Source organism: Grammomys surdaster, unplaced genomic scaffold (genome assembly GCF_004785775.1).
Source record: "Grammomys surdaster isolate TR1022 unplaced genomic scaffold, NIH_TR_1.0 317, whole genome shotgun sequence".
NCBI lineage: Eukaryota > Metazoa > Chordata > Mammalia > Rodentia > Muridae > Grammomys > Grammomys surdaster.
The window spans coordinates 2786244-2801429 of NW_021604736.1; the positions used below are offsets into that span (position 1 = coordinate 2786244).

The 15186-nt window shown below is 38.5% G+C and overlaps 1 protein-coding gene across 1 annotated transcript in view; it reads left to right on the forward strand.

Moving 5' to 3' along the window:
- Kctd16 (potassium channel tetramerization domain containing 16) overlaps positions 1–9844 on the forward strand; it is a 264126-nt gene extending 254282 nt beyond the window's left edge. Inside the window, exon 2 of the mRNA XM_028777956.1 lies at positions 9284–9844. Within this exon, the coding sequence (XP_028633789.1) occupies positions 9284–9735 (452 nt within the window). The 3' untranslated portion in view covers positions 9736–9844. The remainder of the gene's footprint in view (positions 1–9283) is intronic.
- The last annotated feature ends 5342 nt before the right edge of the window (positions 9845–15186 follow it).

Sequence of the window (15186 nt, forward strand, 5' to 3'; positions counted from 1 at the left end):
AAGTTCCTGTCAAAAAGGCAGCATTTCACTGGAGCAGCACAATGGGATGAAGAAGTAGGCAAGGGTCTTGAAGCTAAAACAACCAAACCAATTCTAGACTTATCTCTTAGTGGCTTTGTGAGTCATGGACCAAATTAGTCAAGTTTTCTCAAACTTGACTATATATGTGTATGTGCATACTAATATATATATATATATATATGTACATATTATGCATATACTTACATAAATATGCTTATATAAATGTGTGTATTAACGTATTATATATGTATATATGCATATATACATATATGCATGTATAATATATATATTATATATATATATAACATTAGTATACACATTTATTTCAGAAGAATTAGAAAATGTTGCTTTCAGGGCACATTGAGTAGTATCCAGAGAGTCAATTGTCTTGATGGAGAAGGAACTTTCCAGGAAACTTTTATGTTTAGAGCCAGCTGCCCCTCAACCTGCAGTGCATCGGATAAACTTGATAAGAAGCTAGGCAGACAAAATGCTAAGGGGAAAACTCTTTTTAGTGTGTCTGAATAAAATAAAAATATTTGCACAGCACCTAGCATCACAATGGACATGTGGTAGATGCCCGTAGTTCAGTAATTCAGTGAGTATTTCACAAATAAAGAACACTTATTAGTCATTACTCATTAATATGTGCCTTTAGACCTCTGTCTCTATGGAGCCTGAGAATTATGATAAACTAATTCACCCTAGATTTCTGAGAACTATTCTTCTATTAAGAATACATACAGTTCAGAAGAGAGCATTTGATATTCTTTACGGAGAAATTCAGACAGAATGACAGACTGTTGTTCTCTAGAGGAATAATTGAGGTAGAAAAGCATCATAGACTCCTTTTCTCCAGAGGCTGGAGAATTCAGTGAGATGCTGCAGAATGCAGGGCAGCATGGAAACCAGCATCTCCACAGGCTGTTATGATATAGGTCAGGGTAATCATCAGCTTGCTCTTCTCTTCTCTTCTCTTCTCTTCTCTTCTCTTCTCTTCTCTTCTCTTCTCTTCTCTTCTCTTCTCTTCTCTTCTCTTCTCATCATCCCCTTCCCTTTCCCTCCCTCCCCTTCCCAACTCTTCTCCCCCTCTCCTCTTTCTCTCTCTCTCCTTCCTTACCTCTTTCTGTCAGGTATATGGTCCCACTGAAATAATCCTCCATTTTCAAATCACTCCTTTGTGTACAGTTATCTTCACTGTAAGGAACAACAGTCTCTCCTAGAGAACATTATTCTTTTTTTTTTCTATTCCAAAGATAGAGTATTTGGATGGAAAATAATCTCCATTTGGATTTGATTTATCTACATTTTGTTCCCAGGTCACATCATTCCAGTGGTATCTTTATTATGTCATAAAGGGCTTTTTCATGAACTAATTAAGTGTACACTTCAAACACTATTGATTGTGACCAGAGCAACTTCAGTAAGAGAATTCATGAAATAGAATATGAACTGTCCCACGGGCATCAAGAGGACCAATAGACTTTACGTATGAGTTTGTCCTGTACTAATATTTCAAGTGACCTTGAGGAAAAGAGCTTAAATTTATCACACAAAAGACCCAAGCACATATAAGCACAAAAGACCCAAGACCATGGAGACTTTTCAAGTTATTCTAAGTTAGTCGTGTTTTAGATGTTGAACGTACAGTCTCTGCGATACAGTTAACCCTTTCAGCCTGTTGACACAAATATATCTTGGAGAATTTATATGTGTGTGTGTGTATGTGAGAGAGAGAGAGGGAGGAAGGGAGAGAGAGGGAGGGAGGGAGGGGGAGGGGGAGAGACGTACACAGGGGTTGGATTTAAAAAAAAGATTTTAGGTTGAACTCTTGCCATTTCTCAAGCTTATAACTTTAAATTGGGTTAACTTTTACTTTAAGCTGCGTTCTTCTTCATGAAAAGCAAAGGAAACTAGCATCATTCAATGACTTATTATGAAAACTAAATTATGGCAACTGTTGAGGTCAATGACTGACACATATGGAGTCCTCAATCAATTATTTTTAGATGATGATGATGATACATTTCTTCATTATTTATTGATTTGAAGGGATAGCTGTGACCTTGTTCATGACTGCAGTTCCTTTGCAAACAGATGGTGATGTAGATTTAGTTTGTTGCTTTAAATGTCATTTAGATTTGTTGGGACAATGAGATAAATGAGATCCCACTCAGAGAAGAAACAAGGCATTCTCAAGACAACTGTGCAATAGTAGTATTTCTCACCTTCTGAATCATTAGTAATGGAATTGTGTATATGTCTGTGTGTGAGTGTGTGCTCAGATGATAAATTTAGATAAAGTTAGTAGATATTAAGTGTACTAATATGAGTTTGATAGAGCATTCAAGAATCTTGTTATAAGCTTCAGAAATTACTAGATTAAGCACAAAGAGAATTTTAATGCCTATAAAATTATAAATCTGTCCCTGGGGCCAAATTGAGATTCTGCTAAATATTTCTCTCTATTTCTCAGCTTTTCCTGTCTCCCTTGGCTCCCTGCTCCCTATATGTCTTCTCCAGCTGGTGTAGAAAGATGGCTATTGGACTCATATTTTCCCAGTTTGGCAACCTCCCACAGAATACAGCATTTATGACCCATATGTTCCAGCTGAACAGTCCCAGTGAGGGCTCAGACCTACCTAGCCTGACTCACACATCGGGCCTACATCACCCACTATGGTCATAATGTTATGGAACTCTATTCACATCAGGGCCATGAATCCTCTGTTTGTGGACTAAGTATTGATTAAGCCATTTTCTAGGTCATCAGAGATATGTTCTAGTTCCCAAAAAAATGTTGAAGAAAAGCATGAAAGCAAATTTCTAGGATGAATGGAAGCTGCCAGGAAAAAGGTTGGTATGGGCCACAGAACTTTGACTGTGTGAATAATAATAACTTTGGGGGTTAGAGGTATCAAGCATGACCTTAGCTAAAAGAAAAGAGGGGAAAGCTAAATGGAATAAAATTAGGGAGAAGGCAATCAAAAAAGCAAACAGTCCTTGAAAGTACGACGATCGTGTTATCACGTGCTACTTAAAAGAGCAAGACACCAGACCAGGGAGTCCAAAGTCAGGATTACCATCTTTACTCAAATTGCTGCATTGCTCTAAACATAACCTGAGATAGAAAGGTATGTCTGAACATTACCAAATAGGTAAGTTATGTCGGTACAGACCATAGAAAGTTAGATAAGGACTAGTGAATCATAGGCAGAGTCATAGCAACCTGTCACCTGAACCTCCACCCAGCTGATACCCTGTTCTGAAAGATATCTGTATTCCCCCTGAACACCCACACTCCAGTGTCATCCCCTTCCCCACATCCTGCCTTTTTGTGTTTATAACCCCTGTGTGAATAAGTAAAAATTACGATTTTATTTAAAAAAAAATTTAAAAATCTGAAAAAAAGAAAGTTGATCTCTGTGTAAGTTCTACAATATTGCAATGTTCCTTATATTTACAAGTGATTATTCATGATGGCTAAATTGAACATATATAGTTATACATAAACCAGGCACTTTGAACTTGTTGGATAGGCCATGATATCTGCTCTCCATCAAGCCAGCTAGTTTTTATTGTGATTATATCAGATGTCTCCTGATAGTATCTCTTCTAATGACCTTCACAAATCAGTAGCCTTTAGTTATTCCTAACAGATTTTCAGTGTCTCTGACACACATTTTTCACCTCTCTCTGTTACACACACACACACACACACACACACACACACACACACACACAGAGGTTAACCATGAGGAATATAGAAACAGACAGAATGACAGGCTTCTACATATATGATGTTATAAAAGCCAGGCACTAGAGGTTAGGATGAGTTTAAACTGTGCTAGGGAAATAGGTAGGTGAATTCATGTTGTGAAGCTCTATTTCAGCAGAGCTTGTAAAGATATGATATGAACTAAGCAGGTATAGAATAGAAGAGTATGTATTGCTGGCAAGGGGAGAACAAATAGAAAACCCTAAAGTAAAAAATGGGAGACAGAGGTCAGGAGCTGAAGTGAGACAACAGCTCTCTTGTTGCCATGTCCCAACTGTTCTGCGAATTATATGGTACCTGGTCAGCAAGGGTCTTTCACCCATTCTTATCCCTAAGAGCATCCCTGTTCTGGTTATGAAGACGCTCTCTCTGTTCTTAATGTACGTTTCTGTGCTAAGCTTTGTGATGCCAGGACTGGGTTTCAGAACTGCCACACTGACTAACCAATCACTCAAGGATGCTCTTCTTTTGCCCAGCTGTCTTCCTGTTAGATTTTATCAGTAGAGAACTTTGAAGGAAAGCTGAATGAAGATATGCAGCTGGGGAGGACCCTAGGCTTGCTTCAAGCTACATCTGCTTTGCTTTGCCTTGGAGTCATTAAATCTTGTAGTTGTCACTCCTTCATGATCCTCAGAGGTCTTGTATCTCCATGAGGTCCTCTGCCAGGCTTCCACCAACATTGCATCAGCCTTTCCTTGGGCAACTGAATCCTTCTTCAGCAGATGCTTCTTCTAAGTCTTTAGGCCCTACGTTTGCATACTCTTCTATATGTCTTTGCAGATGTAAGGTCAGTAGCTGTAGCCCCCAATCTTTCTTACCATCTCCTCAGTGTCACTTTTATCCTGCCACACTGTCGCCTTTTAGTGAATTCTCCCTATTGTGATTACTTGTGGAGTGTCTGCTCTTCTGGCTGATGCGTGGATGGCTTAATTATCTTTTCTTGCTAATATATACCACCTGTTAAATCGATATCCCAGCTGGGCCTATGTAACACCAAATATACTTAAATGGTAAGGTGTCTATCATGAGCAAAAAAATGATGATTGTCAAGTTTAAGGACTCTTTTCGCCCAGAAGCTCGCACAACCTGCCTATTCCTGATCTCTACTACTCAATATATTGTCAAAGGTTAGAGGGATTCAGAAAAAAAAAAAAACATCAATTTGCTCATTATTGACTTCTCAACTGTGAAACCAAGAGTGACTTTTAACAGCCTTGATAAATTAAATCTGGCCACCTCTCGCCGAGACAGGCAGGCTCCTACATCATTGATGGAGGAGTCATGGAAGACCAGCTCTCCCAGCTGCCTCTGTAATGTACTACATTGTACTCATGGCCATTAGCAGGTGGAGAATTTGAAGTGTGGGTAGATTACAGAGATGCCTGCTTTAAAAATGCATAAGCACTTTGTGAGTTTGCTAAGTCATGCCTCACTCAGCTGGGCTTGAATTTTTCATGGAGGAGGCATATTTTGTAGTCTTTCCTCTCTTACTTCTTACCAGTAAGAACTGCTCCACTGAGGGCTCTGTGGAAGCTGTGACACCTCGGTCATACCATCTGCCTGATTGGTTCTTAATTTTGCCAAGATGTAAAATACTCAAATATTTGTATGTAGACATTTGGAGAATCGATTTCCTGTATTCCCTGCATTTAATTTAAAATTCAAATGTCTTTCTGTCCTGCTTTTAAATAGTTCAAGTGCAACTTTACATTGGAGGACTCATCTACTTGTTAACTTTTAAGTTCTGCATTGGAAGATTCCTTTCCAGAGATATCACTGGTCACATGGTATCTGCCAGACATTCTCTGTGCTTATGATTCTTCTCCATTCCAATGCCAATGGAGCATTACCAGATACTCCATAAACATTTTCTTACTGTGTCCAGCTATATCTGGAGTGTTCTTCCTAATGAAAGACTTGAGTCATCAATAAATATTGATTGTATATTACATGTGTAGAGGAGTCATCATCATGTTATCGTCAAATTTCTAGTTGGAGTGTTTATGCAGATTGGGGTTTGGCTTGCACTATAGCCAAAATATATAAATAAATGGAGTATTTTGTGCTACAGACTGAGACATTCTTTACATCTTTATTTTACTTTTCTTCAAACATCTATAAAAAAAAGAACCATTAGTTTATTTTTCAGATGACTCTCAGAGATCTCAAATAAATTATCCAAAAACCCATAGCTGTCAAGTTGTGGTTCCTGAGGCTGAGCCTAAGATCCTTTCTGCTGTTTTCAACTTGAAATATCTGAATGTACATTTTCAGAACATTTGTTAATTTATTAGACTTTTATCAAAGTTCCATTATGTGCCAGACATCAAAATTGTCACAGAAGTCCTCACATTTAGAAGTAGCTTATTCAAAAACAAAGTGATATTATTAACCATTAGGTCCAACAATTAATTAATAAACCTCCAAGAGGTAATGAATGCTTTTGTTTTAATATTATTAAGTAAGACTTCTCTTTGAATGAAATTATTTTCTTTTCATATCTGTCCAATCAATTGGAGCCCCTTTTCTTGCTCAATGGAAAGACTCTAACAAGAGTAACCCCACAAATTAGAAGTGAACATCTTTAGTTTCAAGCACTGGGGTATTTGGGGTACTTCTACTCTCTATAATTGGTAAGATCCTAGAATACATCACTTTACAGAACAGACCTTTGATAGATGTTTCAATACTTCCTAATGTTTGTCCACATGACTCAGCAGGAGTGCCATGGCCAAGGGCCCTGCGCCTGCAGCTCCCTCCATTCGAGTTTCATAACCCTGCTTCAGTTAGGCTCTTGGAAGGAAGGTAGTTAGAATGCTTCCAAGGAGAAGACGATGAACTTCTGTGTTCAATTTTCAAATTTCATATTGGCTCTATCTGAGTTGCATCAATTCTACCTTCTTCTTGGATTTTGAAATAACATATAGACTTCAGTAGGTATTTTATGAATTATCTTGCCCAAATCCTAAAACATTCACATATTCTTGTGAAATATTGTGATGGGAGGTAGTGTGACAAGATGCACAAAAATTAAGTTGTCCAGTTTTCTTTTAAGAGTGATAGAGCCCAGAATGAATGGAAGGTAATATCCCATTTTCCTGGAGGCTGGAGAATCCCAGATGGCACTTAAATAAGTGCCAGGTCCTTGACTTCCTCTGCAATGCAAGGTTGCACATGAGTGCCCTGGGATCCATCAGATATGAGTTTGGGAGATGCTAAAAGGTTTTTAAGAAGACTCAAGGTTCCTTTGGAGTCTGGTGAGTGGAGGGACTTCCTTGGGGAAGAGAATTATTGGAGAAGGACATACATTTTTATTGTCTAATCAGTTCCATGGCTAAAGTATTTTGTCACTTCATCTTAGGGTATGTTTCAGAAAAAAATATGTTTACACACCCTCACTCTTTCTGCATTTCCTTTCCTTATCTTTCTTCTTTTTCTCAATGCTAAATGTAATTTCTAAACATTCTACAATGGACTAAATTAGATGAACATGATCTGATGTGGTTACTTTTATGTAGTCCAGTTCATTGCAACCATTTTGTCTTGAGTCCTATTAGCACAAGAATGACTGTTTTCAGGCATCTGAAGCAGATTCTGCTGACTGGAGGTGACAAATACTTCCCTCAATATCCCTTGGCAGTCTGAAAACCTTTATCCTTGCAGATATTTCCAGGCACTGGCTAGTTCATGTTGAATAGTTTCTCTGTTTCACAGAAGATATTTATTTGCAATAACTTAGAATCGTTATAGCATCACTGTTATTATGATTCCTTCTGGCTAATGTGATTGTTGATTTAATGGCTATATAAGTACAATAATTACTCAGCCCTGTAGTAGAAAATGACTTGAATGAGTGAGTAAGAGGTAGGTATCTGGGGTTGAGATTTACAGAAAAATACTTTTACTTCCTCTGGAAAAAACATGACAAGTTGGCATGTATGAAAATCATTTACACATGTTAAATATAGACATTACAGAAGAAGCCAAAGGGTAACTTTTTAAATAATTTCATTTCTACTTTGACCATATTAGAAATGGCAATGAATTAGTATTTTTTATGATGTCTATTTTTATGAGAATGAGACATAGTGAAATCAAAAGTGAATGCTTTTAAAAATAATATAAAATATTTCATTGTTTTTCTATTATTTTAATATCATAAAGGTATTGGTCTTTCTTCATATTTTTATGGGATCAATGAAGTGGGTGAATTGAAATGCCTAGCCTATAATATATGATAAGGAGGCCTGGACTGTTCAGGGCTTGGAAGGTTAGGGGTCATAACATATGTTCTTTATTTGCCATGATTGTGGATTTGTCAAAACTTATGGAGACACCAAACTGTGTATATAAAAAAAATTACTCTGCCTGAAAATTGCTGAACTTGATTTTAAGAGTGAAGACTAAGAGGGTAGGGATAGAAGGTTTCTCATTGGCTTAAATAAGAAAGGGAATGTAATGGATCATATAATTGACAAGAGTAGCTTCAGGCATGGTTAGATCCAAGTGCTTCAAACACATTACTAAGATGCTCTGTGCTGTTGAGTTTCCATGCTATCCCTTGGGTGATTCATTAGAAATACAACAATGAACACCTCACCATGTCTATGTTAGGAAGATGGTGGTTTATTGGTGTTGGACAACATAAGGGAGCTATGTGTAATAGTTAAGGTACTTAAAAGACATAGCTGTACCTGTTGGGAGGCAAACATTTTTAGGAGAGATGGGCAGGGACTTCAGCGAATTGCACATGTGGATAGTTATTTTGAGAATCAAGAATTTTACAGACAGGCAAATTGTTTTAGGAAGCAGGTAATTGACTTGGTTATAGTACCTGGGAAATCTGTGTTTAAAGCCCAGCTGTTCCATGAACAAACTATTCAAACTCTGGCATGTTTTTTAAGCTCTATTCGGTTTGTTAAGCTCTATTCGTCTCAGTGTTTCCATGTGTGATAAGTGAAGCTGCTGTACTTGCAGGATAGTGGAATATAAATGAGATTCAGGGACTGTCCAGAGCCCTCTTCACTGCCCACTGCACTCTTCTTATACAGAGTCTCCTCTGAGACCCTGACTGCTACGAGATAGAGTTTTAGATGAGGGCTTAACATAACCCATGGTAAAATTGGCAAGCATTTCCTTAGATTACTATATGCCACCCACTCCATTTTGCTTATCTCAGGTAAATCATCCCAAGTTTCTAGGTAATAAAATTATTATCTTGGTGTTACTGCTCGTAGAACTGAAGTCGTAAAAATTTGAGTCTGTCAGGTGCCTGGATTGATAAACGGGCTACCTGGGTATTTCTACCTAGGTCAGTGCCGGTAGAGTAGCCTTACACATGATACCATATTGCACAGTCTGCTATTTAGTAATGGATGTCCCTCAGATGACTTAGCTTCTGGCTGTTGTCCACCTGGGTTCTCTTAGTAGTGTGTTCTGCAGCTGCATTTCTCTGAGTTTCTGACTTCTGTGTTTATCTTGCAGGTGAGCCTTCCAGGTGGTCCTCCTCTCATTGTGATTGCTGCTGCAAGAATGGCAAGGGTGACAAAGGGGAAAGCGGCACCTCCTGCAATGACCTCTCTACTTCCAGCTGTGACAGCCAATCAGAGGCAAGCTCTCCCCAGGAGACGGTGATCTGTGGGCCTGTAACCCGCCAGAGCAATATCCAGACTCTGGACCGGCCCATCAAGAAAGGCCCGGTGCAGCTGATCCAACAGTCAGAGATGAGGCGGAAAAGCGACCTGCTCCGGACTCTGACGTCAGGCTCCAGGGAGTCGAACATAAGCAGCAAAAAGAAAGCTGCGAAGGAAAAGCTCTCCATCGAAGAAGAGCTGGAGAAATGTATCCAGGATTTCCTGAAGATAAAAATTCCAGATCGCTTCCCTGAGAGAAAACATCCTTGGCAGTCTGAACTTTTACGGAAGTATCATCTATAGGGGAGGGCTGTGGGTAGTCACTGCTTTGAAATAAACCTCCCAAAAGGAAGACATATATTAAAGGAAAAATAACAACTAACAATCCACATTTGTTAGAACACAATGTCCATTGATGTACTACTGCCTACTTTGCCTAGCTCACCTTAACATGTAAATCCACAGGGTAGATTTCTTTCTAGATGTGGAACCAGAAGCGAGCTCTTATGTTGTCCTTTGTCTTTTATTTACTTGGTCCCATGTGCTGTGAATCTTAAGATACAATGAAAACCAGCTACATGTGAGTAGCTCACAGGCTTTGGGAGTCATCAATCCCAAACCAGGGATTTTGGTTGTTTGTTTTGTTTTCTCTCATTTTCTGCCTCCTTCTCTTGACCAAGGATGGACAATTGAAGGAGATATAACCCAGTGGCATATGTTAAAAAATTATTCTTTTCCCTTTCCTTTTGTTTATGGGGTGAGAGGAGAATGGCAGATTTGTATGATTTTTCACCAAAATCTCTATGTGCCAGGTTCTATTGACTTTGTATGCATGAGCGTTTCTGACACAAGCACAGTATATGTCTGTATATATGCACAAAGAATGCACATGACCCAGGGCCTGGACAGCAGAGGGATAACGCCTTACTGCCAGCTGCCCCTACAAGAGCACTTCAGAAAATGAAACCCCTGCCTACTTATTAAAACCTTCCTGGTCAGATTTTCCGGCCTCCCTTGGCAACACATTGTAAAAGCTGAATAGGCCCCATCATCAACGAATTCTCTTTTTTATTTTGAAATAAGTACCCTCAGGCTCCTTTGATTTGATTTGCTCTTTCCCTACATAAGGAGCCAGTGAGATGAGCTAGTCTAACCCTGTTTGTGTTTAACAGACAAACAGTCACATTCATAAACGGAGCATTGAGACATCCCACACTCAGCCTTCTCCATTCTTATTAGAACGATCACCATTCTCTAGCTGACTCAGAGTTTTAACTTACCCATATTTTATTAACCAGGCCTTTGCTATAATCCAGGCAAATTCTCTCTATCCCTATTGAAAATGCATCCAGCCTTCTGTTCGCTTGTTTTAGAGGATTTGTGCCCCTCCCTTCCACATACATCTTAATTTCTCTTACAAACTTTAAACTACACCTGTACACTGTTGCTTACTTATAGCTAGATTTGGATACCTTTGGAATCCTGGGGTTTGGCTGTGGCCCTACTATGGTTTAGTTGTATCATTTCTACAGTGTCGGTAATGACCCAAGTGGGTGGCTGGAACATAAACGTTACTGGTTTGATTTTTTTTAAAGTTTTTTTTTTTAATATTCCTGACCTGTATAGATATCATCCAAAAGAAATTGTTAACACTGTCTATTCATGTGACTCTGTCTTCTATTAATCTACCAGTAGTTCTTTCTTTCACTTGTGCTAAAAGAATGTTCAAAGACAACTTTTGATTTTCAGCATTCCTCATACATCTCAGTGGTAACTGAAATGATGATTTATCACTAGTGTGTGCCAAGAATTCCTATTTTTTGTTTTGTGTGTGTGCGTGTGTGCATGTGTGTCTCTTTGAGTGCATGTGTGTATTGTTAGCACAAGTAATAAAGGAAATCAGACAATGTCTTTATAGAAGAAAAATCTAAGGACCCATTTTTTCTTTCTGAAAATTTTCATTGGGGCACATTTATTATTTAAGAATCTCACCCTTCATTTATTGGTGCCCATTAGTCTTAGATTGTCTTTCTGAATTTTTTTATAATTCTTGACTACACAGGTAGGTAATAGGATAAGGCAATATTTTCTTGTCCTGATGCTTCAAGTGAAATTTAAAATTCTGTTTAAGTAAAAAAGAAAGTTTCCTTGAGGTGCTGAGTTGCCAGGAAAATTATCATTTATGAAAGTGTTCTTTTGTGTATTAATAGTTTAGCAGATAGTTGATAGCTTTGTGTATAAATCCTGTTAATGCATCTTTCTCCACTCAATGTTTCTTGATGGTACATCAAAAATGCTATCATAGTGATTATGGAAGATATTATGAAGCATCATGGATCTTAAGGGATCAAGAAGATGCTGGATGTGAATTGTTGACCAGGTGATCATTGACTGAATCACTGAAAGGGCTGCCAGAGAATCTGAGATTTGAATAAATTAGCCAAAGTCCCAAGTTTCTTTAAATTTCAGCCCTAATCATAGTGTTATATTGAGACACATAAGAATTGATCTGGCCCACAGCTTCTACTAGAGTCTTCAAATAGGAAATACAGTGCTGCGCCCAAAGTACTGCAGCAGTGTACTGCAGGCTTCGTTGTTATGGCTTTATTTTTCTTCACAGGTACTCTTTGTACCCATGATAAACAAGCTTAGCAGTAGAAATCTGTTGAAAACAACAGCATATCACTTTCATTTTGGTCTACCTGAGTGGTGACACCTGCCCCATGGTAAAAAGTATGAACAGCAAGAGAAAAGACATGGTATTCATTTATGGGGGTATTGACATATTCAGGAATATAGCCTGGGTCAGTAGAAGGCTTAGAGAAGGTACCAGGGACATCAAGGCTTAGGTTTTTTTTGGAGTGGAGTCATCTAGCATGCTCCCTGTAGTCTTCAACACATTGGAAATGACCTTTGGCTAAGTGAGCCATAAAAATGAACACTCTGCTATCCTTGGCTTGAGAGTCTTAACCTCAGTCATAGACAGCAGAGTATTACACCACGTTCATTTCTTATTGTGGGTTTTGACAGGGGCTGTACATTGTTGATACCAAGAAATTACTATTGCTGAGTAGTACATTCTATTCAGTCCAATTCTACCTATTCTAAAAGGAAAATAAAAGTGTTAACATAAATGCCCTACTGAAACCTGACATGTAAAGAGCCTTAGTTTGGGCTGCCTTCTGAGAATCTTCTAAGGCTAAATCCACAGAAGTTAGAGTGATCATTCCCTAAATGGATATGAATCTCCTGAAGTCAGAGGCACATTATATGGACATAATTATAAAGTCCTCCAACCCCCTATTGAGTTGTATTGTATTACAAACAGCAATGGGAAAAGAAAAATAAAAATGCTAACATAATTATTCTTTTGCACTGCTCAGAAGAAAACAAGGCACTGATAGATAGTATTGAGGGACCCAGAGAGATGGCTTCTAAAGTATGCTGTGAGGTACTCTTTTGTATGAATCATATCTGTCTTTCCTGGAAATGCATGCATGATGAGTTTTTAAAATGGAGGAAGACTGAAATGACACACATGCTTCCATTGTGGAATGTCTATTCTAGCTAACTCATTATAGAGAAACACTTGATTAATAGAAGGCCCACATAGAACTCTCCATGTATTAGTTGGCCTTGTTTGATTCAGAAGCATCCTTTCCCACAAATGGTAGGTGCTTGCCCATTATTTATTCTCTTAGACATCCATGCATATGCTTCTGGGTTATTTTTTTTTCTATAGACTCTCCATGGCTCTGAGAGTGCTTTTACATTGCTGAGAAGAACATGCTTCGTTGAGTTGGGGGAGGGGGAGAGGGGAGAAATGACAGGTAGAGTAGTTTGAAAAATTACTCCACTACACTTCCTACAATGGAAGTCAAAATTTGATTCTCACAAACTTTTCTTTGCTATCACTTCAATCCCTCCATTTGGTGTCTAGAGTGGACCAACACAGAAAAGTCAGGTTTTGTCATTCTCAACCACTGGATACATTGTCATGAACTTTGAGTAATGTTGGCCTTATGTTTGATCTTTGCTAGAATTAATAAGACATTTTCTGTGAACTTATAGGATAAATTCTTTGTCGTCTCTACTTGGCATAAAAATTTTCTAAGGAAAAATGAAGGAAATTATTTTCCCCCTGATGACTTTGTGGCAGATAAATGTTTTTGCCAATTTGCATGCAGAGTTTTAGGTTTTAACATGGGCCATTTCTCTCTTTAATGTCTTGGCATTGTTGACATCTTGCAATCCTGATGCCCCTCTGTTGCAATTTTTTAAATTTTCTTTTATAGTGTCAAAATAATGCACTAGAGAAGGAATCAGAGTGAGCAGTATGTATTTGGAGCTAGAACGGCGTTACACGTCATTGATAAGGGACTGTATAATTATGGATATCTGCAAAGAAATTAGAGAAAAATGAAACATGCTGGAATGAGTTTGAATTATAATTGCCCCTTCATTCTGGTTCCATATAAAATGGTTACAGTTCCCTATGAACTCAGAAAGACGCGTCTTTAACTTTAGTAACCGCGGCTTTGTGATTCATCCACAAAGTTTGTCTGTTCTTCTCGTTTTGCTATAAGCATCAGAAAGGGGATTTTTTTCCACCAAAGACCACTGCCATAAAAGTTAGGGAAGCTCCAGTCATCGCACACACACTAAATTCATTTGTGGCACTTTCTGAAAAGGAGATTTCCCTTACACTGACTTCAAAGTGTCAGATTCATAAACTTGAAGCAGGGCCAAGGAATCTGCATTTTGATGTCATATCTTTAATCATTTTGATGGTCTAAGGAATCTTCTTGAACAAGTTGCTTTTGAGGAACTAAGGGGATGTCAACATGTGGTCAGAGCACACACCATTCACTGTCTTAGAAAGGTCCACGGAATCTTGGTCTAGGACTAAAGTAGAGCATGTTTTCAAGATCCTTTCATCATTTCACCTGCCTTCCAACCAAAGTCTCCTTCCCAGAAAGCCTGTGTTTGTGCCTTTTACTGGAGTATAAAAGCCTACATCATTACAGCCTTATCCCTTGGGCCCCCACTCCTTAATCAGAAAGCCTCTCTCATTTTAGCTTTACTCTAGGTGGATGAGGAACATCTCAGAGTGAGATCTATTCTAATGATACCCAACAGGGAATGAAAGTAATGCTTTTTCTCGGGGCTAGTTGTTCATTTCATTACTCAGTCTGGGTTAAAGGAGTCAGAAAACAATCCATAATTTAATGATTATGTTGCCCCAAAGATGGGCCCATTGATGAAATATACAGATACCACAAAAACATATGTGGAATAATGAGTGAATTCAGCTGTTAAATCAATACAGTCCTGAACCATTGAATTGCTTGCTTCGTCCAGTTTGACTCAAGCAGATGAGGCTCACAAGGCTCATGGATAATGGAGATTTCGAACCATAATGTTAATCAAAAAGTGTAAAACAAAAACCCATATATAAGAATAAGCACAAAGGAAAGGACAGAGGGAATTTAAAATGGTGACAGCCTAACTGTAAGGACTCAAAAACAGCGATGTGCTATAATTTTCCCCAGTCAGTCTACCTGAAGAGATGGTCATCCCATAATCTCTGTCTGTCTGTCTCTGTTTTTCTTTCTGTCTCTGTTTCTGTCTCTGCCTCTGACTCTCTCAGCACATACACACACACACACACACACACACACACACATACACACACACACACACACACAGAGAGAGAGAGAGAGAGAGAGAGAGAGAGAGAGAGAGAGAGAGAGA